Source organism: Lepidochelys kempii, chromosome 14, assembly GCF_965140285.1.
Source record: "Lepidochelys kempii isolate rLepKem1 chromosome 14, rLepKem1.hap1, whole genome shotgun sequence".
NCBI classification, from domain to species: domain Eukaryota; kingdom Metazoa; phylum Chordata; order Testudines; family Cheloniidae; genus Lepidochelys; species Lepidochelys kempii.
In genome coordinates, this window is record NC_136393.1 from 2,706,946 (window position 1) to 2,733,456 (window position 26,511).

General features: G+C 46.6%; 1 protein-coding gene across 10 annotated transcripts in view; it reads left to right on the top strand.

Moving 5' to 3' along the window:
- BAIAP2 (BAR/IMD domain containing adaptor protein 2) overlaps nucleotides 1-26,511 on the top strand; it is an 88,747-nt gene that overhangs the window by 30,040 nt on the left and 32,196 nt on the right. For all 10 annotated transcript variants that reach the window (XM_073311971.1, XM_073311967.1, XM_073311974.1 and 7 more), the window contains 3 exons: nucleotides 12,684-12,745; nucleotides 13,523-13,594; nucleotides 14,429-14,566. In XM_073311971.1, coding sequence (XP_073168072.1) covers nucleotides 12,684-12,745; nucleotides 13,523-13,594; nucleotides 14,429-14,566 — 272 coding nt within the window. The remainder of the gene's footprint in view (nucleotides 1-12,683; nucleotides 12,746-13,522; nucleotides 13,595-14,428; nucleotides 14,567-26,511) is intronic.

The following is a 26,511-nucleotide window of genomic DNA, read 5'->3' on the forward strand; positions in this document are numbered from 1 at the left end:
TTTCTCCCCCTTCCTCCTCCCAGCAAGCAGTTATCGGCAGCTAGTGACTTTCCTCTCTGCCCAGTGGGCACTGGCATGGTGAGACTCTAACTAGACTTCACGGGGGGAGTTGCAGAGCAAGTCCAGAAAACCCCTGCAGAGCTGGAGGAGAAGCCGTGGTTCCCTATTCACAGGGTTCCTCTCGGATCTCTCAAGGCTGCTGCTGCAGGAACTTTCCCTGAAAGAGGAAGGAGAATAGGGTGGTTAATCTCCCATTGCTGAGATGAAACTACCCTCTGATGGAGAACAATTTCCTTCTGAGATTTGCATTTGATATACAGTTTGCCCGATCTAATCCTAACCGATGGCACTGCCGTGTTAAAGCTTTGTTCTGGAGCTGTTTGTAATGTAAGTGGAGAAGACTAGACTTCCAAACCTTAAAAACTGCCCTTGTAAGGCAAGATTTAAAATACACCCTTTAGAAACTGCAGATGGATGTATGATAAACACCTCTAGGGCAAGGGTACATTCTGCTTTGCTTTTACTGCATGCTGAGAAGGATTTCTGTAGTCTGATCTGCAGGAGAAAAGCCTGGTGAGGCTCCATGGCAGATCACTTAAGGAGAATCCCAACCCAGGACCAGAATACTGCCTGCCTGCATTCTAGCATGGACAATTGGATTTGGGGGGGCATGTGCGCGCTCATTTAGGAACTGAGCAATGTGGCCTACTGGGGCTGGGGAAGTCCCAGATATTACTTGTTAAACTGGTTTTGATAGAATTGTTAACGTGTGAGGTGTGTTCTTTAAGCGTAGAACCAGAGCATGCCCTGCCTCTTGAACGTACTGGTGCCGTTGGCCCAGATGGGAAGCTTTGTAGTACTGTGCCAAATCTTCTGGGGCATTGTATTAATCTCTTAATTGGCTTTGCAGTTCTCAGGTAGCAGCTTCCTATGGCAGCAGAGAGATAGTTATAAACACTGTGAATGTTAAAGGTCATTTGTCTGAGTAAGGCAGTTAATCTGGAAACAGATGTACGAGGGACCAGGGACTGCTGCTTATGGAGCTGGCTAATGGTGTTGGGTGCTGCTCAATTGCTTAACACATCCGTTTAGTCTCATCTGCGAGGGATACAAAGGAGAACCCAAGCTGAATGTCCTGAAATGCTGCCTAACGGCCAGGCCTATCAGACTGTGGAATAGTGCCCCTATGGCGAGTCCTATTCGCTGGTGGAGTAACCTCCCTTTGGAAGTCGTGGAAGCCCCATTGCTTGAGTCATTTAACATGGGACTGGGCAAAGCGCTGAATCACCGATAATCCTGAACTGGCAGGAGAACGGCCTCTCTGCACCTCTCCCATTTGTGATCCTGTTAAGAGCTCATCGGTCAGAGACCTAAACTGTGCCCTGTACACATAGGAAGCCGTGCCCTCGTGTGGCTTAATCCTAAAATTTCTCAGATTTAAAGTAACTGCCTTGGGGAATGGTGCCAGGGGTTACTCTTGGGGACGGAGTAGGGAAAGTGCATCTTCATACTGCTGCTGGTGAGTCTGTTTGAAACACGGGGCGAACGCTCTTCACAGCAGCTCTCTGGCCTCCCTTAAATCTGGTTGGAGATACAGTTGTGCCATTAGCCCCCCATTGATTCAGGAAGCAGACTTTCTGACTCTGCCTCTCCTCCCTGCGCCCCCAATGGACGGCTGCCATTCCTTTCTTCAGCCCCTTGACAAGAGACCAGCTGTGCATGTGTTCCCGGGAAGCCCGGTGTGCAAAGCAATGAATCACTCAGGATAGCGCATGGGATTTTTAGCTGCTTGATTTTTGACCGTGAAGTCCCAATGAAACTGCCGACCTAGTGAGTGTCTATTTTCGAGGCCTATTGACTTGTTCAGTGTGAGGATGAAGAGCCCGCTCTGTACAGCAGCACACCCTGCATACAAAAAAAGGCATGTGGTTCGTACCCTCTTCGCTCCTCTTCATGCTTCACATAGGTCGTCTGTTTCCTTCAGGTTCAGAATGTAGCCAGAACGTGTACTCTGTACCAGTCGCTTCTGTAGCTTTGCTTCACTATCTGTAAAGTGTCCGTTGTCTGGGACTTTGACTTTCATAGGCTAGGTTTTCTTTAATGCTTTTCTGTACACTATAACCTTGGTCAAAACAATCGCTGTTACCATTCCCATTTCGCTGGGAAAAGCTGATCATCAACATCATGACTAAGGAGTACGAACATTAATTCAGTACGGTCCACTTAAAGCCAGCATCCACAAACCCTGCAGGAAATGGATTTTCCTCTGTAACATCAAAAGTACCAAAATGCAATGAAAACCCTTCTTAAATTAATGACTGCCCCAACAATGGGTTTTCTGTTTTGGTGCCTGTATTGACTTCAGCAGGAAAGCTTTGGAGGCTGTGAAAGTCGGAGCTATTATGCAAATAAACATTTCCTGTTTACATAACCAAAATAGTTTTGTGAGACCGTGGGGTGCTGTTAAATGAACACCTGTTGAAAGAGCACATTGTTTAGTGGTCGTTTCTAGCCAGTCTCTACAGCATGGTAGGAACCTCTTATTTTTAGTTACTCCTCCAACAGTAATGTCTTTAAGAGAGATCACCAGCCTGTTGAGGCTCCCAAACTTGCCTACCTTTGAAGGCAGAGGTCTCAGTATCCCTAAATCTCAAAGAGGCTGCCTGTCCCTTTAACTGGGAATTGCTACAGCCCGTAGCCTAACAAATGACTGACTCTCAATTAGCCAGTTTCTGCAATCCAATTAGTAACCTTGATAAGCCTGACAAATTTCAGATGGGGGCTGATTTTCTTTGTGTCTCCATTTTGGGTGGCGGAAGTGAGGGGGAGTGGGAAGGTTGCACTCTAAAAATTCTTATCACCTTCCAAACATCTGCTGGCGTATGTGAAAACAAAAGACCTTGTGAAAAGGAAAGAAGATTTATTGACTCCCATAGAAATAAGTCTGGCAATGAGACAGGCTGACTAGGGATTTCTTCACATGGGCTCGGTGGGATCCAGAATGTTTTGTTATAGGTGTGTGCGTCAGAAAGGTGCATCATGCATATCAAAGTCGCTGTGTGCATAGCTGAATGGCAGGTTTCCCCTTGTCTCTTGGCTGAACGAACCTTTTCCAGCTATGCTATTTGACCAGGTACCGATAAAGTACTAGTGCATAACTTGTATGGGGTGTGTTAAGATGGCCTGAGATTATTGGTGATTAACAGGAAAGTCAACTTAACTCTCTTCTTTGAGTTCTCACCTACCATTTGATAAGACTGGTATGGAAAGTTGAGAGAGAAATGTCCCTCTCCACTTAGCTTACCTCTTGCATTTCTCAGCACTTTGCATGTAGCTAGAGTCCCCTGTTTCTGTAACTTCCATGCCAGAGGTACCTTTTTATTTTTTTTAAGAGAAAAATGTGACGGCAAAACCACGAAAACGGGCATGACAAACCTGGAGCTACTGGTACTTGAGGTTTTACTGTAAACTAGCTTTCCAGATACCATTGTCCCTTCAAATACCTGCGGTTTGTTCTCGCTCTTCCTGTGATAAAGCTGCTCGTTGCCTTAGAAGAAAATGCTGTCATTCTGAGTAACCAGAAGTTTTAAAGGCTTCAGAGTTTTTTAAATGGAATGTCTCCCCCACCTGCCTTCTAGGGGAGACCTGCTCTGCAAGAAGCAGGCCTAGTCGTTCAGGTTTATGGATATCACTAACAGATTCTGTGTCCTGTATGAAGAAGGCTACAGCTGCTGTGATGCTGAACCGGCACCTATCAGCAATTCTTGTTCCTCTGCCACATTTGGGCATTGGAGGCATTTGTTTCCTCTCCCTCCCCCTTCCCTTCACTAGGGTTACTGGTGCTCAAATGCAGAAGGTTCATGTAATTTCTTGTTGGCTGAGTCTTTGCCATTGTAATGAGGTCTGTATATTGATGACCTCCTGTGTCAGCTAATTAGTACTTTACCCTGAATATAGTCACTACCTCTCCCCTGTGTAAGCTTCCTGGGTAATTGGACATTGGAGATGCACTGATGAATGCTGGGGGGGGGGGGGGAATGCATGTATTTGGAGGGGAACAGCTACCTAAAAGAAAAGAACTGACCCTTGGTGCAGAATCTCTTTAACATATAAGTAGTAAAAATGCAGCTAGATAACTGCTTAGTTTAAAAAAAAAAAAAAAAGTTAATTTTCTGTAATATGCTAGACTTTTGAGTTTGCTTTAAATACAGGGGAAAAGCAGCTGACCTATTCTATGGCTTCTCTTGTGTTTAAATAAAGAAACTAGATCCAGTTTGTCTAATAGTTGGATCCCAGTAAACGATGGGACCAGAATTGATCAACTGCAAAGATTTCCTCTGCTTTCCAGCACAGTCCCATAGGGCTGGTGAGTTGCTAATAGAACTCTGGAAATGCTTGTTTGGTTTTTTTAGCTGCAGGAAATAAATGGAGGCAAACCATTTCAAGAGGAAATGGAGCATTTGTACTAAACTTGTGCCAGGCACTGGGCTGGGTGACCCACCCCCTGCCCCAGCTACAGATGTTTGAAGCTTGATCTTGCTCCCTGTTGCTTTTTAGAATGGATAATGGCAAAGTCAAGTCCTCAAATCGTGTTGCTTGGCTGAGGCTTCAGTATTGAAACAAATGTCTCCGTAACCTGGATCCCATCTGTACCATTTGCTGCATTTCATCGGCTTGAAGCCCAGATGTTAACATTGAGAAGAAATAAGATTGTAAAACAAGGATGAAAACATAACCATTGTGTTTAACAAATCTCACTGGTGTGGAGAAGTCCAGTTTCACCAAGTGCCTAATGTATCCTTGAGGATGGACTGCATGAGAGCTATATGCAATTAGAATGGTTCACAGGGGGCTGTTACATTCCATAAGAATCCATGGAGCAGCTGTTCCTAAGCCTCTGCAGAACTGAGCTCCAGCTACCATTTCCTGGTATCCAAATGGTACAAGTCTGACTTACTGGTGATCTATCGGTCCCCTGTGTTATACAAACAGATGAAATGGGGCGTGATCTCCTGACAGCCACCCCCGCTCCTCCCCACATGGTCCAAAACTTGAGACTGGTTGTACTTCCAGGGTGAAATTCTGGCCCTTTTGAAGTCCAATGGCAAAACTCCTACTGATGTCAATGGGGCCAGGATTTCACCCCTGGTCGTTAAACTTTCCTCAGTGCAGCTCTGTACACAGCATAAGCAATGATTTGTTTCCCCCGAAGATGCCAGACCAGCCTTATTCAACGAATGCCCAAAGTCCCTCCACGCAAGTAGGGCTGAAATGAGCTGTTCCTTGGCCCCATTGGGTGGGGGGAAAAAAGCACAATTCTCTTCGTGGGCTTGTCTTCCTTCTCTAAGCACTAAAACTCTGGCTGCACAAGCTGTCCTACTTCTGAGGCGCTGCCATTCATTCTCCTTGGATTTGAATGCCTTTTGCTTGACATCAAAGGATTTAGCTAAAGGCACCTAACCAGCCATTGAAAAATCTGATTGATCTTCATCTAGGGTTTCAGGACACACAATCTTGCAATCCATCTGCTTTGCTAGTGTCGCCAGTTTTATTTCTTAACTGTTTAAAATGCCTTTTTGTTTTTTGCTCCCCTTGGTAGTATTCTAGCCTCCAGAGCTTCTCCCCATCCATGTTAACCATAACGAGGGGATACCTCCTGCACAAATAGGAAAACATGGGCTGTCTTCTGGCCACGTCCCCCCAGCACTCCTTTCTGGTTCAGCTTCATCTTTGGGTTTTTACATATTTAAGAGAGCTGAATTTCCCTGACTTCCTGCCATGCTGGCAACATAGAGGAAGGTAAGATTAGCCCAGCGGAGGGCAACAAAAATGATTAGGGGGCTGGGGCACGACTTACAAGGAGAGGCTGAGGGAACTGGGATTATTTAGTCTGCAGAAGAGAAGAGGTGAGAGGGGATTTGATAGCAGCCTTCAGTTACCTGAAGGGGGGGTTCAAAGAGGATGGAGCTAGGCTGTTCTCAGTGGTGGCAGATGACAGAACAAGGAGCAATGGTCTCAAGTTGCAGTGGGGGAGGTCTCGGTTGGATATTAGGAAACACTATTTCACTAGGAGGGTGGTGAAGCACTGGAATGCGTTACCTAGGGAGGTGGTGGAATCTCCATCCTTAGAGGTTTTTAAGGCCCGGCTTGACAAAGCCCTGGCTGGGATGATTTAGTTGGTGTTGCTCCTGCTTTGAGTAGGGAGTTGGGCTAGATACTGCCTGAGGTCTCTTCCAACCCTGATATTCTGATTCGAAGATTGGCTGCCCACAGGCAGGCCAAGAATCTCATTCCCCTTGAACTACCACAGCTGAGGTTTCCTTTACTCTGTATGGGGGAGGCATGAAATAAAACTGCTGCCAAGTTGCTCCTAGATGAGGATTACAAATATCCCCGTACAGACCTGTTCCCCTAGAATCCTGCTTTCAGCTGATCAAACTGCTGCCCAAATGCTGGGTTTCAGGCTTGTCTTTGGCCAAAGAATGATCGTTTCAGTGGTGGCTTTAAAAACAAGTAGTATTCCTCTCCTGATACCTCTTGCTCCGTTGATGTTCCATTTAAGGTAGCGTTGGGTAATGAAGACCTAGTTTTGAAGTGGTACCCAATTTATTTAATTGCCGTCTTTTTTTTCTTTTTAATTAAAGAGTCAACTTTCTTAATCAGTTGCTTGTGTCCTGTCTTCTCTGTTCCACTTCCACACCAGGGCTCTCCTGGTTTGGTTCAGAAGAATTGTTTTGTCAGCATTGTTAGTGTTCCACTTTGGTCAAGAGGTACCTCCTCTGTAGAGCAAACTTGTAGCTATCTGCCTTCTACTGCATTTAGAATTGCTGAGATGCTTCCAGAAAGGTGAGTTTATAATCAGGGATAAATCTGGAAGTGAGGAGAACACTTTTTTTTAATCAGTGCACCCTGTCTTTTTAGTCTGTAAGCTCTAGGTCAGCTGCTGTTTGTATCTTTGTGTATTCTACACTACAGAGGACAATTTGTATGTGTGGGGTCCTCCAGTGTGGTCTCAGGAGTACCTGCAAACGCTAACATGTACCTGTTGTGATATGTTCAGGCTTCCCTGTAGTCAGCAAGCCCTGGACTTCGCAGCTTTATTTTTTTAATGTGGTTTTGTTGTGGGAATAGGGTGACCAGATAGCAAGTGTGAAAAATTGGGACACTTTTTTTTCCCAGGGCTGGGATGGTGTAGTTGCGTATGTAAGACACAGGCCCTAATATTGGGACGGCTGGTCACCCTATGTAGGAAGCCTGGTTAAAGTGGTTCTTGCATTTTCCTCTGAATGGCAAGAGGTTTGTGGTCAGTTCAGTCAAAGCTAAATGAGTCTGACGGGGTGTGTGTGTGTGTGGGGGGGGGATGATTGTGTCCCTTCTTTGGCCTTCTCTTCACTGCTCAAGAGGTGGGGGGTGGTTTACCTCAGGGTAACTAACGCCTGTGCGCGATCCCGAGGTGCAAAGACCAGGCACTTGAGTTTTACTGCGAGGTAAGTTGCCCTAAATCCCCTCCAGAGGTTGCCCTCAGTAACTGCTCCTCAGGGTAAAACCCAAGTGCCGCGTCTGCCCTGTTTTTTCCGCTGGGTAGCTCCCATGCCTGAGTTACTCGAAGGTTAAAAAACCTTCTTTAGCAGTGAAGGCAAGGCCTTCGCCACTTTGATTGCACTGCAGGGTTGGCTTGTCACTGCTTGGCCCTTCCCCCCACTCTCAGGGCTGGGGGTGGGGTGCTCCCGGTCAGGCTGAACACTCTTGGCTTGGCATGCTAAGTCTGGGGCAGGAGCCAATGCTTAGCCCCAGTGCTAGAGGAGATCAGACTTCTATTGGCAGGAATCTTGCAACTCTAGTGAGTTAGTGGCAAACTGTCTTGAGCCCATTGGCCCTTCGGACGTATTGTTTGATTGCTTTCCCAGCTCCAGCTTGGCTTCTCGCTCCCATTACAAGTCAGATTGGTTCGTGGATTTTTAGAACAAGTGGCAGCATGGCTTGAGAGTCTCTGTCCGATTGGCGTTACTCTGTGGTCTGATGCACTTAACCGCTTGATCGAAATGCATAATGGGGCGGGGGGGAGAGGAAATGGTGGTGGAGACCATCCCTAGGCCTGGAAAACCTCAAGGTGAAACTTTTCTCCGCACAAAGGGAGGTGCAGCCCTGTGTGTGTTGTTCCACCCTCTGCGAGGTTAGCATGCAAACTCTGGCTGATAGCAGCCCCAGAAAGCCATGTGAAACAACCTGTTTAGCTGTTTCTCTTTGGGTGTGGTGGGTTTAGAGCCCAGTGGACTCACAATGGTGCCTATAGTTCTCTGAAAATGGTTGTGTGAGTCAGACGTAGACTAAAATAGCAATTCTGGTTTGCTTTGTGTATCTAGTCTGTTTACATTCTTTGCAACCATGACATTGTCCCTACCTGACTCCGGACCTGACTTAGAGAGGTGTGTTTGGAGCACATGACAAAGAGCCAGAGTTCAACTCCCATTGCTGCCCCGTAGCCCCAGGCAAGTCTTAGCCACTGGCTGCTTTTCCCTACCAAGTGGGGGGTTGTGTGAGTTAATTAACATGCGTGCGTAAGTAACTGTGTAACTCATGTGCTTGCCTCACTCGCAAGTTCACTGCAAGGTGATGGTTGCGTTGGCGTTTCCATTACGAACACTGTTCTGTGTGGTGCCAAAACCCTGGACGTGGGAGTGACCTTTGCACATTTGTCATTCCAGTGATCTTGGGAGTAACTCCTCCCTTTATACAAAGCCCTGCACAACCGGGTAGGCATCTTGATCAGGGCCTTTGGATGTTAGCAGGGTATAAGCCATAAATCCTCCTCCTGAAATTCACCAAACTCTCAGCAGCGAAAGATGTTGTGCTCTCGTCCTGGATTAGTATGATGTTGCAGATTCTAATCCATGTCATAGACCCTTTTAAATACTTAAATTTGAATTTCCGTGAGGTTTTATTCACGGATTTTAACCCCTTCCTTGCTGCCGGGCCCTGTTTATCTTCGCAGCAGCTTTAAGATAAAATGACTTGGGTGGTGGCTTTTATAGACTTGTGTAGCTCAAGGTGAGCACTCTGAGCACGCCAATACATCCTGCAGTCCGGGAGAGGCTAACTGAGGTTTAGAAGTGCATTTTATCTGCTGCTAGTATCCCTGTGGCCATCCTGGAGGAAGCCTGGATTGGGGAGCTGCTGGGAATGGCTTGCATTCTGGTATAATAAATCTCTAGTATGTTGCCCGGGTCTGTGGTGCTGCTGCCATTGGGTGGGGAGAGCTACTCGTTTGTGCCACGTGTCTGGATTTTTTTTTATTTTTGAAGTGGGATTGGTTTCAGCTCTGGTCGCCAGTGCTCGGAGGGCATTGTCTTGCAAGGGGCAAAGGGAGTTTGTAGAAAGAAAGCTGTAAACCAAGATTTAAAATCTTTGCCAGGAGGAGTCTCTAAGGTCGGGTTTAAAGTGTGTGTCTTGAGGGGTGGGGGGAAGGAAGGGGGTGTTACCTCTCCCTCTAATGCTTGGGATGGGCCCTTTCATCTTTTTCTGAATTAGACTGCAAACTTCTTGGAGCAGAGATGGCTCTCACTGGTTCTTTAAAGGGCTGGGCCCAGATGGTGCTTGACTGAATGTTTGTACACCCTCTTTATGAGAACCTCCACCCTTGCACAATGCATTGAGAGGCGTGGTGTAAGCCAGACAGACCCAAGTTCCACTCGTGAGTCTGCTGTGAACAGTTCCTCCTGTGATGGTGGGTATATCACTTAACCTGCCTGGCTCCCTGTGAAATGGAGGTGGTGGTGTGAGAATTCGTGTCAGCAGAGTGCTTAGAAGATAAAAATGCATGTATTGATGCATTGTCCGTGGAAGAAATCACAGCTGAGTTATAACATTACATCATTTTTCTTGTCCTCAATATAGAGAGAACCATGCGCTTCCCACCATTTAACTTTCACCTATCAACCGGAGAGCAATTTCCTGTAGGTTTTGTAGTGTTAACCTTTTGCCCAGACCTTCCCTTTCATGCACGAAACTATTCATTGCTGAGATTTGTGATGGTAACAGCTGGCTGTGAGAGCATTAAGGCTGAATAGCTTCTTCTTGAACTTTTTACACGGCTCTGCAAGGAGCCTTGTGGTGAGCCTCTGCTGGCTCATTGGCTAGAACAGCCCACATGATCCTTACATCGGCTTTTGGAGAAACTACCTGTGGAGAAGAGTGTGGGTTGAGATCACTCAGAACCAGGTTCTAGACAAGCTTGCTCTCCCCAACACGCCAGAGTAGCCAGAATCCTGTGAAGTTTCAAATGGGGGAAATCCAAACTGCGCTTCCTCTCTCGCCCACTCCCCCAGTCCAGGTCAGCTGTCCCCCGTGGCTTTGCTTAATGCCTGTGGGTGCACTGGCATTGGATGCATGCTTTACCAACTTCCAAAGGTGCAGTTATAACCCTACCCTATCAAGCCATGAGTAGATAAGATTGTTACCCACCAGCTACTTGATAATAACATAAGGGATTGGCGCTCAGTGGTAATTTTTTTTTTTTAATGTTGGGAAAAAGTTTTGAGAGAGAGCGTGTGCAAATAAATTCAGCCCACAAAAGCAAGGCATCCCTTCCCCACCCCATCCCGGTTCATGTTGCTGCACACCATGGTACAATACACAACATGCATGGGTCTCAGCCCCGGTCAAGCCTAGACCCACTCCAATGGCTGGGCAGAGTGGTAACTTTAAATTCTATAAGTGCAGCCTGTCGTGGGTGGAAGTGAGACCCCTGACTTAAACACTTATGGGGTTCTTAGCCTTCTTTTTTTAGCCTGTTTAATTTGGGCACCTGTGTGTTGCCCGTGAGATGAGATTGTACCTGCTTTTCCCACCCTGATGTCGCTTCTTTCAGCATTATTTAGCTGTCTGAGGTTGGCCCTGTATAAGGCAGGGCTTGCTCCTGCCAGTCTCCTTGCACCAGGAGCTCAGGGTCTGCTCTGCAGGAACTGATCTTTAGTGAGGACTCTGTTTTTGTTACATTCCCTTTAATAGACGCTTGCAGCCTGGCTGGTAGGTGCTGAGCGCTCACGAGAACAGAGCAGAATTAGCCAACACTGTGTAAAAGAGACTCAATCGGCCTGCGAGGTTACTTAGATCATCAGTTGTTGCCATGTGCAATTCCTAGCCCAGTGTATTGGGAGGGGGGTTATAATCCAGAAAGAGCCGTTTGGCAGCCCTGACTGTCAGCAGTGTGTCTTGGGTAGCGCTGTGGCCAGGACAAGTTCAGCAGGATGCTGACACTTGCCCTGTAAAATAGAAGAGGCTGGAAGCACAGAGAACTCCTGTCAGAGGAGGGAGGCTCAATTCAGGTCCCCACGGAGCTGCCGCTGCCAAGCTATGGGAGAGCCCAGAGTGGCCATCCTGTCGTCGGAAGCAGGAGGGAGCTGGAGAAGGGTGAGAGAGCTGAGGGGAATTAGAGTAAAATAGTTCCTAACTGCGTCGCTCCTCCGGTTCAAAACGGCCGTGCTTGATATGAGACACATCAGCAGGGCTGAGCTGGGATTAGCGGCTGTAACTATGGCTACTGTTCCTGCACTCAAGACCTTTTTCCCCCCCACGTTTTTCCTTGACGGTAGCTTCACCACCTTTGCAGTGTGGGGCCGTGAGCAGCCTCTCTGGGCCCGTTACGTAGGCTCTTACTTCCTGCCCTTGCTACTGCTGGATTTCTGTGAATTGGTGTTTTTGTTCCCATATGGTATGTTCCTCTGACAAGACCTCATCTCCTTCTAGGACTGAAGCAACTCCCCTCCTCCAATATCTCTGCTCCATATTTTTGTTATAGCAGAGACTGGCTCTTGCAGGTGTTCCTTTTATTCTGTCGCTAAGGCGTCCATGGGGGGCTGACGCATTGCCTCGTATCCTGAGGGATCTCCAAGTACTTCAAAAAACCATGCCCGGCTATAGAAAGAAGGGAGTGGGTTACTCCCCACTGAAATGCATTCTCTGCCGGGGGAGAATGCAGCAGCCATTCTATGTCACCATTACTGTATGCTCCAGTCTTTGAACGTGAGGAAGAACTTCCCTGTTGAGCTACGCTTGGCGGGGGAAAGGGATGTGGAATAGAATTATCCAGTCTGGACTCTGGCCAGGACACCAGGGCTAATGACCAAACACCTGGAGTAAGTGTCGAGGGGATCCCTTAATGACCATGGGTGGTGGGGGGATGTCCAAAAGCTAGAACCTTCAGCTTCACAGCACCCTCTAGTGCCATGCTGGGGAACAGGTTCAGTGCTGATTCAAGCTTGGGACTGTAGTAGCATGCTTGTGCTCCTCAGGGTGGTTGTAGCAAGCAGAACTATGCTTCCAGCGTGGTGAGACTCTTCCGGTACAGGCAGTTCACACTTGTGCAGGGTTCCAGGGTGCTCTGCTCATGCTGCTGCTTGTTCCTTATAATCAGAAAGGGGCAGCGTGTAGGTTTCCAACCCTCCTAGCTAGACATCTGCATGCTTGAGATTTAAATGAGCATCTGATGTAAACACACTCCATGGATGCCCAAGAGCCCTGAGCTTATTCTGTAAACTCAAACTGTAAAGCACTTAGTCTGATCTCTCATTCCTTCAATCTTGTTGATACTAATGGCCCCCTCCTTCCCAGCTGCATCGCTGTGTGTGATGTCTACAGAGAGTGGAGGGTCTTTAAAATCCTCTCCTTTTCTCTTGTCTTTCTAGGGGATGTTCTCTTCCAGATGGCAGAAGTTCACAGGCAGATTCAAAATCAGTTAGAAGAGATGGTAAGTACTGTACAGCTTGCAGACATGTTTTCTAGAGGAGTCTGGGTGGGCCAAATACATAGGACGACCAGCAGGAAGCTTTGGGACCAGCAGCTGTGTCAGCAATTTGTTGGCCTTTAGCTGCATTTCAGTGTGGAACTGCACCACAGGACTGCACAGAGGGGATGCATGAAATAATTGCCAAGCGTTTAGCTAAGAGTAGAAACCTCACTTGGTAAACCCTGACTGAAGAAAAGAATAAATTGTGCGGGGAGGATCAAAAAAACACTAGGATGTCTAGAGAGCACTTGTAAAAATGGTATTGTCTGGGCAAAAGAGCCAGCTACTCAACAAATCTACTTCACGCAGAGCCAGTTAGCACTGGAGGACTTCGATGCTGTGTCCAGGAAACACAATGGGCTTCAGTTTCTAATCCACAGAGACCGACTTTATCTAAAACTTGGTTGTTGGCCTGCTGATGTCCAGGCTCTCCATATGGGCTTCCATCTGTTTCTCTCAGACCGTCAAGCCTCTCTTCCTTTATGTAGCCAATTATACACCTGTTTTTCCCGTATCCAATTGGCTGCCCTAATGTTAACATGCCTCTTTCTGTGTTGTATTCACTATGTCTGTCTGTCTTCACGCTCTGTCTTGTTTCATCCACTGCTCTCCATCAGCCCCTTGTCTCTTCGTCATGAAACTATCCTCTGTATCACACGCTCATGCTCGCTCTGTGTATTTGAATTCGAGGCCAGGTCAGTGTTTGCTAGAATACGTACTTTGGTTTTTGTCTTCAAGCTGAAGTCTTTTCACAACGAGCTACTGACGCAACTGGAGCAGAAAGTAGAACTGGATTCCAGGTATCTAAGTGTAAGTCCATCAGAACTTTATTTTAATATATTAAACAACACGAGCATGTTCCCAGCTCTTCTTTTGACTTTCTCTTTGCTGCTGCCTTCTCCACCAGCATTCCAAGCTTGTCCTAGTCAATATGGGGGTGCGAGTGTTCCACCTTGACTCTGCTCGTTTGGGATCTGAGTACCTTCATGTAATCCTGAATACAGAGGCAGGAGTTAGACTGGCCTCTTGGCATGTTGCAGATTTTTAGCAAAAAATATTCTGTTGATGCTCTAAAACCTGTGGGCTCTAACCATCTCAACCCTGTGATGGCCACACTTAACCCTTTAATGTCTAATTCTGGCCCCCACGCGCATTGGTTCAGCGTACTGTAAGAAGCAGAATTTCCTGTTTAATCTGCATGAACTGATACTAATTATGAATGACTATTTGCATTGTGGTAGTGTCCAGAATGTGCTAGGTGCTTTCTGATCATCTTACACTCCTGGCGCTAAAGAGCATGCCGATTAACTTTCATTGCTGGTAGTGACTGCTCTTTTTTTAAAGAGGAGAGCAATCCTTTTTCTTAATTTGGTAGCCCACCATGAAACCACCAACAAGCTGATATTTCTGCTTTCTGGGTCATTGGGAATCTGGTATCCCCTCGTCTCCCAGAGGAGGATGGCTGCACAGTTGCCTTTTAAACATGCAAGTGTTCTAAAACATGCCTCCTGCATCAGGAACGAGGTTGTGGAGGCCTTGGCTACAAGAAGAATGTAAACCATGCTCATTAGGAGCAGAAAATCTCAGCTGATCTGCTGAGCCATTGTTTCAGCTATTCAGAGCTTCCCCCTGTTTTATATTCAGGCTGCGCTGAAGAAATACCAGACTGAGCAAAGGAGCAAAGGGGATGCGCTAGAGAAATGCCAGGCAGAGCTGAAAAAACTTCGGAAGAAGAGCCAAGGGAGCAAAAACCCTCAGAAGTACTCGGACAAGGAGCTGCAGGTAGGACTGCAGGTAGCAGATTGGTAGTCTGCTGTCAATACTCTCAGTGGTACTGACTGAAATGGGCCTTGCTGAGTACTCCTTTGGTTGCTAAGTTCATAGGATCATAGAAATGTGGGGCTGGAAGGGACCTCGAGAAGTCATCTAGTCCTGTTGCCTGTATACAAAGTATGGTATACTAGACCATACCTGACAGGTGTTTGTCCAACTTGTTCTTAAAGTGATGGGGATTCCGCAACCTCCCTTGGAAGCCTATTCCAGAGCTTAGCTTTTTTTGTCTTTAGTCATCTTTTCTAAAGACTAAACATGCCCAGTTTTGTAACCTGGCCTCCTAGACCAGGTTATTCTAAACCTTTTATCACTTTTGTTGCTGTCCTCTGGACTATCTCCACTTTGTCAGTCTTTTGTGAAGCGTGGTACCCTGAACTGGACACAGCACTCCAGCTGAGGCCTCACCAGTGCTGGGTACAGCAGGGCTGTTACCTCTTGTGTCTTACGAACGACACTCTGGTTAACATACCCCAGAAGATTCGCCTTTTTCACAACTCCATCACATTGTTGACTCGTATTCAATTTGTGATCCACTATCACCCCCAGATCCTTTTTGCCATACTATCACCGAGCCAGTTACTCCCCATTTTGTAGCGGTGCGTTTGATTTTTTTTCTCTCTTAGGTATAGTACTTTGTACTTTATTGAATGTCATCTTGTTAATTTCCGATCAATTCTCCAATTTGTCATGGTTGTTTCGAATGCTAATCCTGTCCTCCAAGGTGCTTGCAACCCCTCCCAGCTTCGTGTCATCCACAAATTTTATAAGCATATGCGCCACTCCATTATCCAAGTCATTAATGAAAATATTGAATAATACTGGACCCAAGTCAGACCCCTGTGAGATGCCACTAGATATGGCCTCCTGGCTGGACAGTGAACCATTGAAAACTGCTCTTTGAGGTTGGTCTGTTAACCAGTTGTGTACCCACCTTATCGTAATTTCAGTTGGACACATTTCCCTAGCTTATTTATTAGTGTGTCATGTGGGACTGTGTGTCAGAAGCCTTACTAAAATCAAGGTATATCACGTCTACTGCTCTCTTCCCCCACCCTCCCCACCCCGGGGTAGGTCAGTAACCCAATCAAAGAAAGAACAGGAGGACTTGTGGCACCTTAGAGACTAACCAATTTATCTGAGCATAATTAACTCTGAAGCAAATTGGGCATTAAATACTTCAGCCTCCTTGATGTCATCCATGTGTAGCTCATCTTCCTCACTAGGTAGAGGACCAACAATCCCCTTTGGCTTTCTCTTGCTCCTAACCTATTTGTAGACCCTCTTCATATTGCTTTTTATGTGCCTTGCTAGGTGTAACTCCTCTTATACCTTAGCCTTTCTGCTTTTATCCCTATATGCTTGTGCTGTTCTTTTGTACTCCTCCTTAGCAGTTGGTCCATGTTTCCATTTATAGGATTCCTTTTTGATTTTTCAGGCCATTTAAAGAGCTCCTGCTGGAACCATACCGGCCTCTTACTATTCTTACCCTATATAGGGAGTTATTTAGCCCTTCACACATCACTCCCCAGAGGCAGCCCAAACGAGGAAGCCCCTTAGATAATGGCTCCCTGTTTTCCCATCACAAATGAGCTGAACGCCCGCAAGGAGCGAGCATGGTCCAGATGATAGAACGTGGGACTAGAAATTAGGAGACCTGGCTCTTCAGTTGGCCATTAGACCCTGGGCAAATCACTTCACCTTTCTCTGCTCTCTCTAAACTGGCGAATGATATTCAGTTTTGCAAAGCGCTTTGAGATCTTCTGATGAAAAGCATTGTATAAGAGTCAGAAGTCAATTGGGCTCATTGGGCAGATGCAAGCCAGTTTCCCAGCAAACAATGGAATCATTTGGCTAGCATCCCATCCAGCTGCCTTTGACTGCTCTAATCTGATGGGATCAGGTCCAATTCACCCAGCTGCAGAATGGGTAAGTAGCCTTTCAGTGTGAGATTGAGCAAAACATGAACCCATGACCTTCAAGACTATATAGTCAAGCACCTTAACCACTCAGCCAGTACATTAATTAATTAATTCTGTCTCCTTGAATTGACTGCGATTGACTCTTCTCTTATCAGTGAAAGACCCAAGAAATAAAACTTTCAACCTGGTGAATTTCCATTGTCAGACACATCTCCCTCTGGATCTCATTCTACTGAAATATTTTCTGTAGCCTCCTGGCTTTAAATTCCTATCCATTTCTTCCCCCTCCACTCCCTCGGTACGACAGCTTGTACATGCTGGAGGCGTTTTTTCATTAGACCGCAAATAACTTCTCTAAATAGTGACTTTTGAGTCAAGCGTACTTGAAAACTGCATACCGTTTTCTAATCAGATTTTGATTGCACCCTCCTGAGACTGCTGCATTTGAGTCCCTAGGCAGAGAGACTCACTCTTCTCTCAAGAACAGCCGGGTACAGCAGTTTGTGTCTTGGGGAGAGGGGTTTGTTTTTGTTTTTTTGTTGTTTGTTTTAATATGCACATTTTAAGAGGCTAAAGCTTCAGGATTTCCAGGCAGGGATAAATGGGGGATAATATTTCATTTCAATGTATCCCACAAAGCATTCTGAGAAGGCATTACTGACATATGCAGAGCATCAGGAATTACTCTCCTGCCTATGTCCTACACTGCACTAAAAGATCTGCAGCGCGCCTGTGGCTGGCCCAGGTCAACAGACACCAGTTTGGGCTGGAGGAGGGATAGGCTAAACAGTGCAGTGTAGACACTTGGGCTGGAGCCTGGGCTCTGAGACTCACCCTCCTCGTAGGGGTTCGGAGCCGAGGCTCCAGCTCAAGCCCAAACATCTACCCTGCAATTTTCAGTCCCACCGCCTGAGACCCAGGAGCCCAAGTCAGTCAACCCGGGCTCTGAGACTTGGTGCTGTGAGGTTTTTATTGTGCCTTCTATTGACAGCAATGGACATGCAACCTGGATGGTGGCACAGGGTGTATTGGGGTGAGGGAGGGTGCTTGGGGGTTAATGACTGTATTCATAGAGTGAGTTAATCTCTTGTGGAAGTTACTGACCTTCAATTCAGGCCTCACTGGCAACACATCTGGGAGGAGTGCAAGTTTAAGCAAGCAGTTAATACATGGATCTGTAAACACCCTTCTGGCCTGAAATGCTCTTTCTCCTTGTCTGTCTCTGTTAGTTCTAGCCACGGCTGTGGAGTAAATACAGTGTCAATGGCCCATTCCTGTAGGCAAAATTAACCTACAGGCCAGATGACTTGCTACCTCCTGTCTCTAATGCAAAACTTTCAGCAGCCGTGTTGCCCCTGGGATCCAAGTTAACCAAAGGTTATTTGAATGCGGTCATACTTCCTGAATGTTCCCTTTTTATCTAAGCTGACCTAAACATAGGTGACAGCTCCTCAGCCTGGGTCTATTGAAGTTCTCTGTACCGAACAGCAGATGTGAATTACTCACCAGCTAATTAGAATGAAGATTCTGTAGGGGAGAGTACCTTTTCTAATTGTACTAAAACTCCACGAGTGAGTTATTCTGTTAGCAGCGTAGAGCAGAAAGATCACTGAAGGGAAAAACTGGAAGTGTTTATCAGCATTCTTATCTCAAGCTTCCAGAAAGAATTCTTCTGCTTGTTTAAAATGCTGCATACTGAATTCTTACTGATCTGTCACTCCTAACTCTGTCCTGAGGCATCATTTATCCAGTGGCGTTTTTACAGTGGGAGTGCTGAGAGCCATTTAACAAAACTGAACCCTTTATATGGTGGAAACCACTTCAAGCCCAGGGGTGCTGCCGCACCCCAGCACCCTGAGTTTTAGCACACATGCTTGTATCCACCTGAGGTTGTTTAAGAAGCTGGCTTTTAAAAGCCACTCTAAAGTGTGCTGGCGTAGTAAAACATGCAGAGAAGTTCTGTTTGTTCGCTTATCCCACTTGAAGACTTGATGAGCACATGAACTCTAAATTAAGATTTTTAAATCACTTCTGAATATCTGCTTCCTTGCAACCTATTCTTTTAATTGCCAGCTGAAAGAGAAGGAATGGTAGACCAGTGGGCAAGGATATCTTTAGATGCAGGAAAACACAAGGTACCAAGATTGGCAATTAGCTATCTCTTGCTCACGAATGTTGCCCATATGGACACAGAGAACCAAAATCCTGCCATGGCTCCTTTATCTCCTATGAGTCCTCTAAGCACCTAGGGACTGCATTGTCCTTATTTTTGCAGGGATTCCCCCACCTATGAAGTATACCCCTCCAAGTTAGCTAAAATGAATTCTCCTCCTCTGTCTGTACCTTTCTGCCATGCTGCAGAGAGAGGGCGACTATTCAGAGGTGCTCAGTTAACTGAGACTTTGATGTTCTTGACAGAAAGTAGCAGAGATGTGGGTTAGTTCTATTAGCGTGGCTTGTTTTGGGTAAAGGGAAAGAAACGGGATCATTCTTTCAAGCACTTAATCTTTCTACAGTAGGAATTTAGGAAGAGCTTGTCTCTTTGGAAAAACCTTGCAATGGTTTTTAAGCTTAAAAAGAGCTGCAAAGACTGCTGGATTGCTGGGTTTTTCGGGATTAAAATAAAAAGCTGGTGTTGCTGAATTTGACTGAGTGTTGCTGATTCATCGCTGTGCTGTGCTGCTCACTGTGGTGGGGCTTCGTGCCCTAAAAGAGCAAACTCTTCTGGGCCACTCTTAAAACTGTTTCCCCATTTTCTTTATGGTGGATTTGAAAGCATGATTTTCATAGAATATCTGGGTTGGAAGGGACCTCAGGAGGTCATCTGGTCCAACCCCCTGCTCAAAGCAGGACCAATTTTTGCCCCAGATCCCTAAATGCCCCCCCAAGGATTGAAATCACAACCCTGGGTTTAGCAGGCCAATGCTCAAACCACTGAGCGATCCCTCTGTCACTCCTCCCTCTTCCCCCCCCCCCCCCGCCACCAAACCTACTAAGCCCCTTTGCTGGCCCAGGATACCCGAACTGCCATAGGCTCAGGTGGACTCTTGCCATAAATGCTCACTGGGGAACTTGGATAAATGTTTAAATCCCAGTGAGCTCTGCGAGGAGAACAACGTACAGCGCCCTGTGGAGAATTGCGTGTGGAGGAATGGAAATCTATTGTTCCTAGGATAGCAGAGGTCTGGTGTGAGGATGTGGCTTGGCAATAGGAAGTGGCATCGCTTTTGATTTAGTGTATGGAGTTGAATCATTGGCACTGTGCGTAACACAGCACTACAGCGGTTTCATGCGGGCTGCATGCCAGGTGTAGTCCTCCTGGGTCTGGGCCTTATCCCCACCTATAACACTTCCACTCTGGTTTCTTGTGTTGGCTTAGCACAAGGGCTTGCCATGCTCAGGACTGGAGCTCCTCCACCATAGTCTATTTTTTCTTTTGCCTCTTCAGCTGATCTCGACTGACGTCCTGTATCTAAAGAGCAGCTGGTTTGAGGAGGAAACCTCTTGCCTGGGGTACGGAAGATGGAAAAACTTGCCAGCATTGGAAGCGAAGAATCCCAGCTTTATTGGCCGCTCTGAATTCAGTGCTGAACAGCTGCTGATGTCACACAGACATCTAGTCTTGTTCCACAAATATCTGATCTCTTTGACAACTCTGCTTATTTAAACTAGAGAACAACATGCTTCTTGGCAGAGGAATTGGAATTTGGCTCAGATGCTGCCAACTTTTGAGTCTTCGGGGTGTTTTATACCCTGGCACAGCACTGTCTGTGTGGTGGTTGTCTTATAAAACCAACCAACTTGGGGCTTTAAGGGGGATGCACTTGCTAGAGACTCTAGTAAATTGGAGCCATGGTTCACTGAGCCCGTGTCTGAAAGGACGTGTGTTGCAGATGAGTTTGTTTTGTAGTGAGAGAAGTTGCTGTTGGCAGAAATATCCTGGTAGTTACAGAAAAGTCATTCTGTTCTGTTTAAAAAAACAAACAAACAACAAAAAAAACTTGAGGACTCCTAGATTTAGGTTAATGCAGCACTTAAACGCAAGTGACTGACTGTTAAACAGCCAGGATTCAGAAACTATGCAGTGCTCTGTTTTCATATTTAGAACTGCAGGAAGTGTAATTGCTCTTCTGTGCCATTCCATTGTTTGCTGAATTGCAGCAGTTTGTCATTGTCCTGAAATAAAACTGAAGCTTAAAATCGGTGCCCCAGGAGGCTAGGACTAGTGGCTGCTCTGTGAAGAGGCTCAAAATGTGTTTGACTTCTCCCTGTTCCTTTCCCTCCACCCCATCCCCATTATCTCAGCCTTCCAAGACCCTCCAACACATCCTTTCCTGGTCTAACTAGGATGTGTCCAGGACTAGACAAATAAGACTCCTGAAGCTGTTGAGTGTCTGGCCTGCAGTGTGGCAGAGCAAGGCCATGATGAATCTAATTTTTGAAAGGGCCAAGGTTTAAGAGTTGCCCGGTATGTCAGATTTGGCCAATGGAATTGAGGCCAAACAAGTAAGTATTCATCTCACTTGTGATTCTTCTGGTGAACTCCTGCTTTTATTCTCTCTCACAAAGGGAAGGATGAGTGGCTAATTCCGATCAGGCATTCAGACTTTGTTTTGCTGTTTATCTTGTGTGTGGGAAGTTGTCTACCTCTGGGAAGAATAGGGATTTGAGGTGAGGCTTGATCAAGCAGACACAGACCAGCTTGCTAGCAGGACTCCACTAAAGTGGAAGTTTCCGTGTTCACTTCCAAATGAGCCCCAAGCAGAGCTGATAAAGCCCCTTGTCTCTGAACAGCTTGGGTGCCAGGACCGAGCTAATCCTTACCTGAGCTATCACCTGCCTGTCTGAATGTTCCAGCTGAAGTGTGAGCTCTCTTCCATGCTTGCTTCCTTCACCAGAGTGTTCAGTGGGTGAGAGGGACTCTGAAGATTAATGTAGCTGAGTGGTTGAAGCATCCTATGACTTTCCATGGAAAAAGCTCTGCTTGCAGGCTATGGTGTCAGCACCTACAAGTAGCTCCTGGTGTGACTAGTTGTTGGCTTGTGTATTGATGATCTTCTGTCCTGGATGTTATCGCTACTTAATACATTGCATTAGCGGATGGCTCAATGCCTGTCTCCAGTTTTGAAGCACGGTCGCTTTCAGTAACAAATCTTAAAACTGAGTTTAGTACAGTTGAGTCTGAAAACCCCTGTCCATTTCTGCATGAGTCTGGGATCCCTTTTATTGACTTGCTGAGTATCAGTGCTCCCCCCTAAGTCAGTGCTCCCCAAACTGTGGGGAGCAGCCCCCAGTAGGAGGACACAGAGAAATGTTCAGGGGGGCATGGCCATGCCAGGGTCATGCCCCACGGAGCTTGGGGTGGAAGTGCCGTCCTCTCTGGCCTCTGCTCCCAGCTGTGGCCCAGCACCCCAGCCTCGGGCTGCAGACGGATTCCATTATGGGTAATGGGAGGTGGGGGGGCACGTGACAGAAAAAATGTAGGGACCACAGCCTGCAGTTGATTTCCCTCCCCTCCTCCCCCCTGTTTGGTTCAGCCAGGGAGGCTTTTGTGTGATTTGCAACATCAGAAAAGCAGGAATCAAAGTGAATTTATTTTGAAAGCTCCTTTTTTAGTTGTGCTAAATAGTCTGACCTCTTCGCTTTAAAGCAGCCAACAATCCTACCATCCTAATGGCTTTGAAATAAAAGTTCAGACTAAAACAGTACAGGTATCAAATCCTTTGAAGGTCTCGGCAGGTGGGCTGATAACTTAGGGGGAGAGGAGAATCTGAGAATGTTGTTCAATGTTGCTGCATTTACAACTGTCTGCAGCTCCTAGAAGAAACCCAGTTGGACCTGCTGAGGAAACAAGGGTGCTGTAACCTCGAGACCAGTCTAAAAGTAGGGGAATGGCAGATTTTCACTCTGAGAGAAGTGCAGGTGCTGGGCCTGCCTCTTGGAAGGGTGCCCCCAGAGAGACTGGCTAAGGGGTCAAAGGCACAGCTCATCCTGGAACTGTGACGCTTGCCCTTTCTTAGCAACTTCGCCTATCCTCTTTCTATTGCATTGGCAAGAACGGTATAGGAGTACAACAGACTTCCTCCAGCCAGGAGACTTGCATCCGATGAAGTGAGCTGTAGCTCACGAAAGCTCATGCTCAAATAAATTGGTTAGTCTCTAAGGTGCCACAAGTCCTCCTTTTCTTTTAACATTGCAAGGTTTTCATTCGTACTTAGGTTGTTCCTGCCACTCTGTATGGGGGGGTGGGGAGGGGACACAGGCTAGCAGCAGCCTTGTGTAAAGGGTAGGTTAGGTTACACTGATACCTGGCCAGGAGTTCTACTCCAATCAAGTATCTTCGTGCCTTCAGGTGCATACGCGTACTCTTCTCCTTTCTGAACACCTGAAATGCCATTGCGTCAAATGGCTTGTAGTTTTCATAAAGGTTTTGTAATTGAAGTCTCACTTGGATATTCCCATAAGGAGAAATAATTTTAGTTATAGGTCAGGCAATCCTAATGGATAAGGACTTTGCTGTAACGAGGCCACCAGCTTTTATATAAAGACCAGTAAAAAGAATTATGTTAAAGCTCAGAGGAAGCTCTCAATAATTGACATTTAAGTTTAAAACATTAAAAATGAATCCAGCTAGATTTCCTGAAGTGCCGAGTAGTCACCAGAGGGAGAGCATAAAGGTAGCCCAATTAAAATCTCTCTACTGCAGGTTCCAAGCATTTTGTTCATGGGTTGTGTTGCTCTGGCCTTCTCATTGGCCCGACTTGTTTCTCCTCTTTTGGGCCTATTCAAATTAAGGCTGGGAGATGCGGTTTGAATTTAATAAATATTGGCCTTTAGCTCCACCTAAAACACTCTCCCCACCTCTTGTACTGAAGTTTTTCCTGAGTTCTTGCAGCCGCCTCTGCAGTTCCTAGTTCTAGCCAGCTCCTGAAGCAGAAAAACATGCCATTGGGTGGGAGCACTGACCAGAAGCAAAGGGTACTGGAAACCTCCTGAGAGCCTGGTCTAAAACTTCCCGCCCAGTTCTTGATGATCTGGGGCCTTGGAGAAGCCCCTGACTCTCTGCCTGTTTCTGATAGTGAGCCTGTGACTCAGTGCTAGAGGAACCATACCAATCAAGGTATTTGGTGCGCTTGTTTCAAGGTCTCTAATTGGTGAGTAGCTCGTAAAAGGCAGGACAGTGAGAGGAGGAACCGGCTTGACTCTCCTTTTGAGTCAGTTACCCAGCTGCTCCAGCCATAGACTTCATCTTTCACCGCTCAGCCTCAGCAAGCACAGGTCTCTGAGCTCGGCCGTGTAGTTTACCAAAGCTGTAAGCCACTGTTATAAACACTGTCAGCACTGAGGTTTTTTTTTTTGTTTTTTTTTTTCCCTCCTCTGAGCTGAGATACCGCAAATTAGTCTCCTGGAAACTGCCCTTACAGGTCACTTCTGCTCAGGTTTGGGATAACTTTGAAATGTGTCCTTCAGTAGAAAAATGGCTCTGCATGCCGCTAGTTCACAAAGACTGATCCTAGATGCTCTTTATTGAGGAGTTGTTTTAAGTGGCTGATCTCAAAACGCCCACACAGTCAGACGAAGAGAGCAACTAGTTGCTGTTCTTTGCATTTTATTTAATGTCATGTGTGTATGGCACTTTACAGAGAAGTAAAAGACCAGATTTCTACCCTGAAGAATGGTCCTGTGAGAGGAGACGCAACAAGAGAAGATCCTAGATCATGGAGAAATGAAATGGGAGGCCTGACTTTTAGCAATGATGATTAGCTGTGTGTTAGAATTGGCTGTTCATATTGGATACGCCTCAGCTAGTGCAATAACCAGCCACGTATCTCTGCTCTCTCTGCAGTGTGTTTCATGCAGAGAGAATGTCACTTGTCTTGCCTTGGGGTGGGTCTGTTGGGCCTTTACAGCAAATGAACAGTTTGTTTTAAAAGGAGATTTGTGGCCTGAAATGGGGGCGTGAAGGGCTGGGAACCTGGCTGAGCACATTGAGATAGAAGAACAAAGCAAGGGGAAGGGCGTTCTCAGGCGGTGGCGAGGCTCCGGTGGCGGTGTGCTGGCCGTGGCGTGAAGCAAGAGGCAGGCAGAGTGCAGACTAGTAAGATTGTACCTCGGTGGTGGTGGTGGTGGCGAAGCGGGCTGGACAAACCGGAAATGTCACCAGTACCTCTTGTTTCACTGGGCGCAGGTTCAAGGCATGGTGCGACCCAAGGAGGCAGTCTGGCAGTGGATAGAATAAGGCAGTGTGCATTACCTCTGGAGTAAAAATAAACGGGTTGCTCCTTAGAGAGGAAAGATGGCCGAGTGATTCGGGCACTACCCAAGGCTTGGGATACTGGGATTCAGTTCCCGGCTCTGCCCAAGAGAGCCTATTCTGTGAGACCTTGGACAAAGTCCCTTAGCCTCTCTTCCCATCTGGACAATGTTGGTAACAGCCCTGCCCTGCGTCACAGGGTAAATACACGAAGATTGTGAAAGGCTTTGAGATCTACTGATGCAAAGCCCCTTCCTCTCAATCTTTTGTTTTGTTCCTGTTATCTAGCCTCCCCAGATGCAGTGGGTGCTTCATGGTCCCTGCCTGAAAACGCTTACAGTCTAAATGCCAGTTGGGGGGGTCACCAGCAGTAGGCTGGTGAGGGGGGAGTTATCAGAGTGAGAACATGGCTAGCTCAGTGCAGGGATGCACTCTGGTTTTAAATGCAGGTGTGCACTGCTAGGCATCACTTCTTGAGGACAAGTGTGTAAGAGAGGAGTTTTCAAAGCATTTAAATGAAGCGAGGACCCGGTGAATCAGAATGGGGGGGGTTGGACCCAGTGCGGAGGGGTGGATGGCAGGAAGAAACCTGTAGAGACTTCTGCTAACTTGCATTAGCTTTGCATGCTGCTTGGTGAATAAAGGCATTTAGGAATAATCCCCAAATACTGTGATATTTGCAGATTCATTCTCTCTCTCTCTCTAATGCACCAATGAGGAAAAACTGTCAGTTAAGTTGAATATTATTGCAGAACTCAGTGCGTAAAATGACTGATTATTTTCCATCTCCATTGCTGAGCCTCACCTGAATAGTGCTGTGGTGTGTATCTCGCAACTACTCCCAGTGTCCTCCCAAAGAGTAGGGGGATGACTACTAAGGGAAGTACCGTGCCAGGAGCATTCTGAGTGGATTTCCCCTTATGGATTGAAGTGTGCTAATGTGGTAGGACATAGTGTTGTGTATGAAATGAGGTGTTTGCATATTCATATGTCCATGTTCAGAACCTCGTGGCTTTCTAGAGCAGGGGGTCTCAAACTGGGGCTTGGGACCCCTCAGGAGGTTGCGAGGTTATTTCATGGGGGGGTCACCTCCACCCTGAACCCTGTTGTTTGCCTCCAGCATTTATAATGGTGTTAAATGTATAAAAAAGTGTGTTTTAATTTTATAAGAGGGGGGTCGCACTCAGAGGCTTGCTAGGTAAAAGGGCTCACAGTCAAAAGTTTGAGAACCGCTGCGCTAGAGGGATTGTTTCTTTGCAAAAGAAAACGGAATGTGATGTGGCTTCCATGGAAACCCACTTGAAGCGATTCTCCAATCCAGGAGGAAGATTGTTTTGTTTTCCATACAAAGGAGAGGGTTAAGAGCAACTTTGGCTCATTTCACAGCCTGAGGTCTGCTAGCTGCTTGTGTGTCTTGGAGAGAGGCATGTTAGCATCTCCAGATCATTCTTCAAAACAAAACACACAAGCCCCCTAAAATGTCATATATGTTAAAATGATGATGATGGACTCAACAGCATGCTAGTAGATTTGCAGGAACTCTGCATGTATCACTGAGTGCCAGAACCTTTCTCTGAAGTCTTGACTACTTCATGTGCTTTGGTGGCTTGCGGCTGGCATGCTGAGTGTCTTGCAGGGCTGAGCCTCAAATGCGGATGTGTGTGTTACTGAATAGCTGAGTGCTCTCTATACAATCGCCAGTAAGTAGCCTGGTTTCAGAG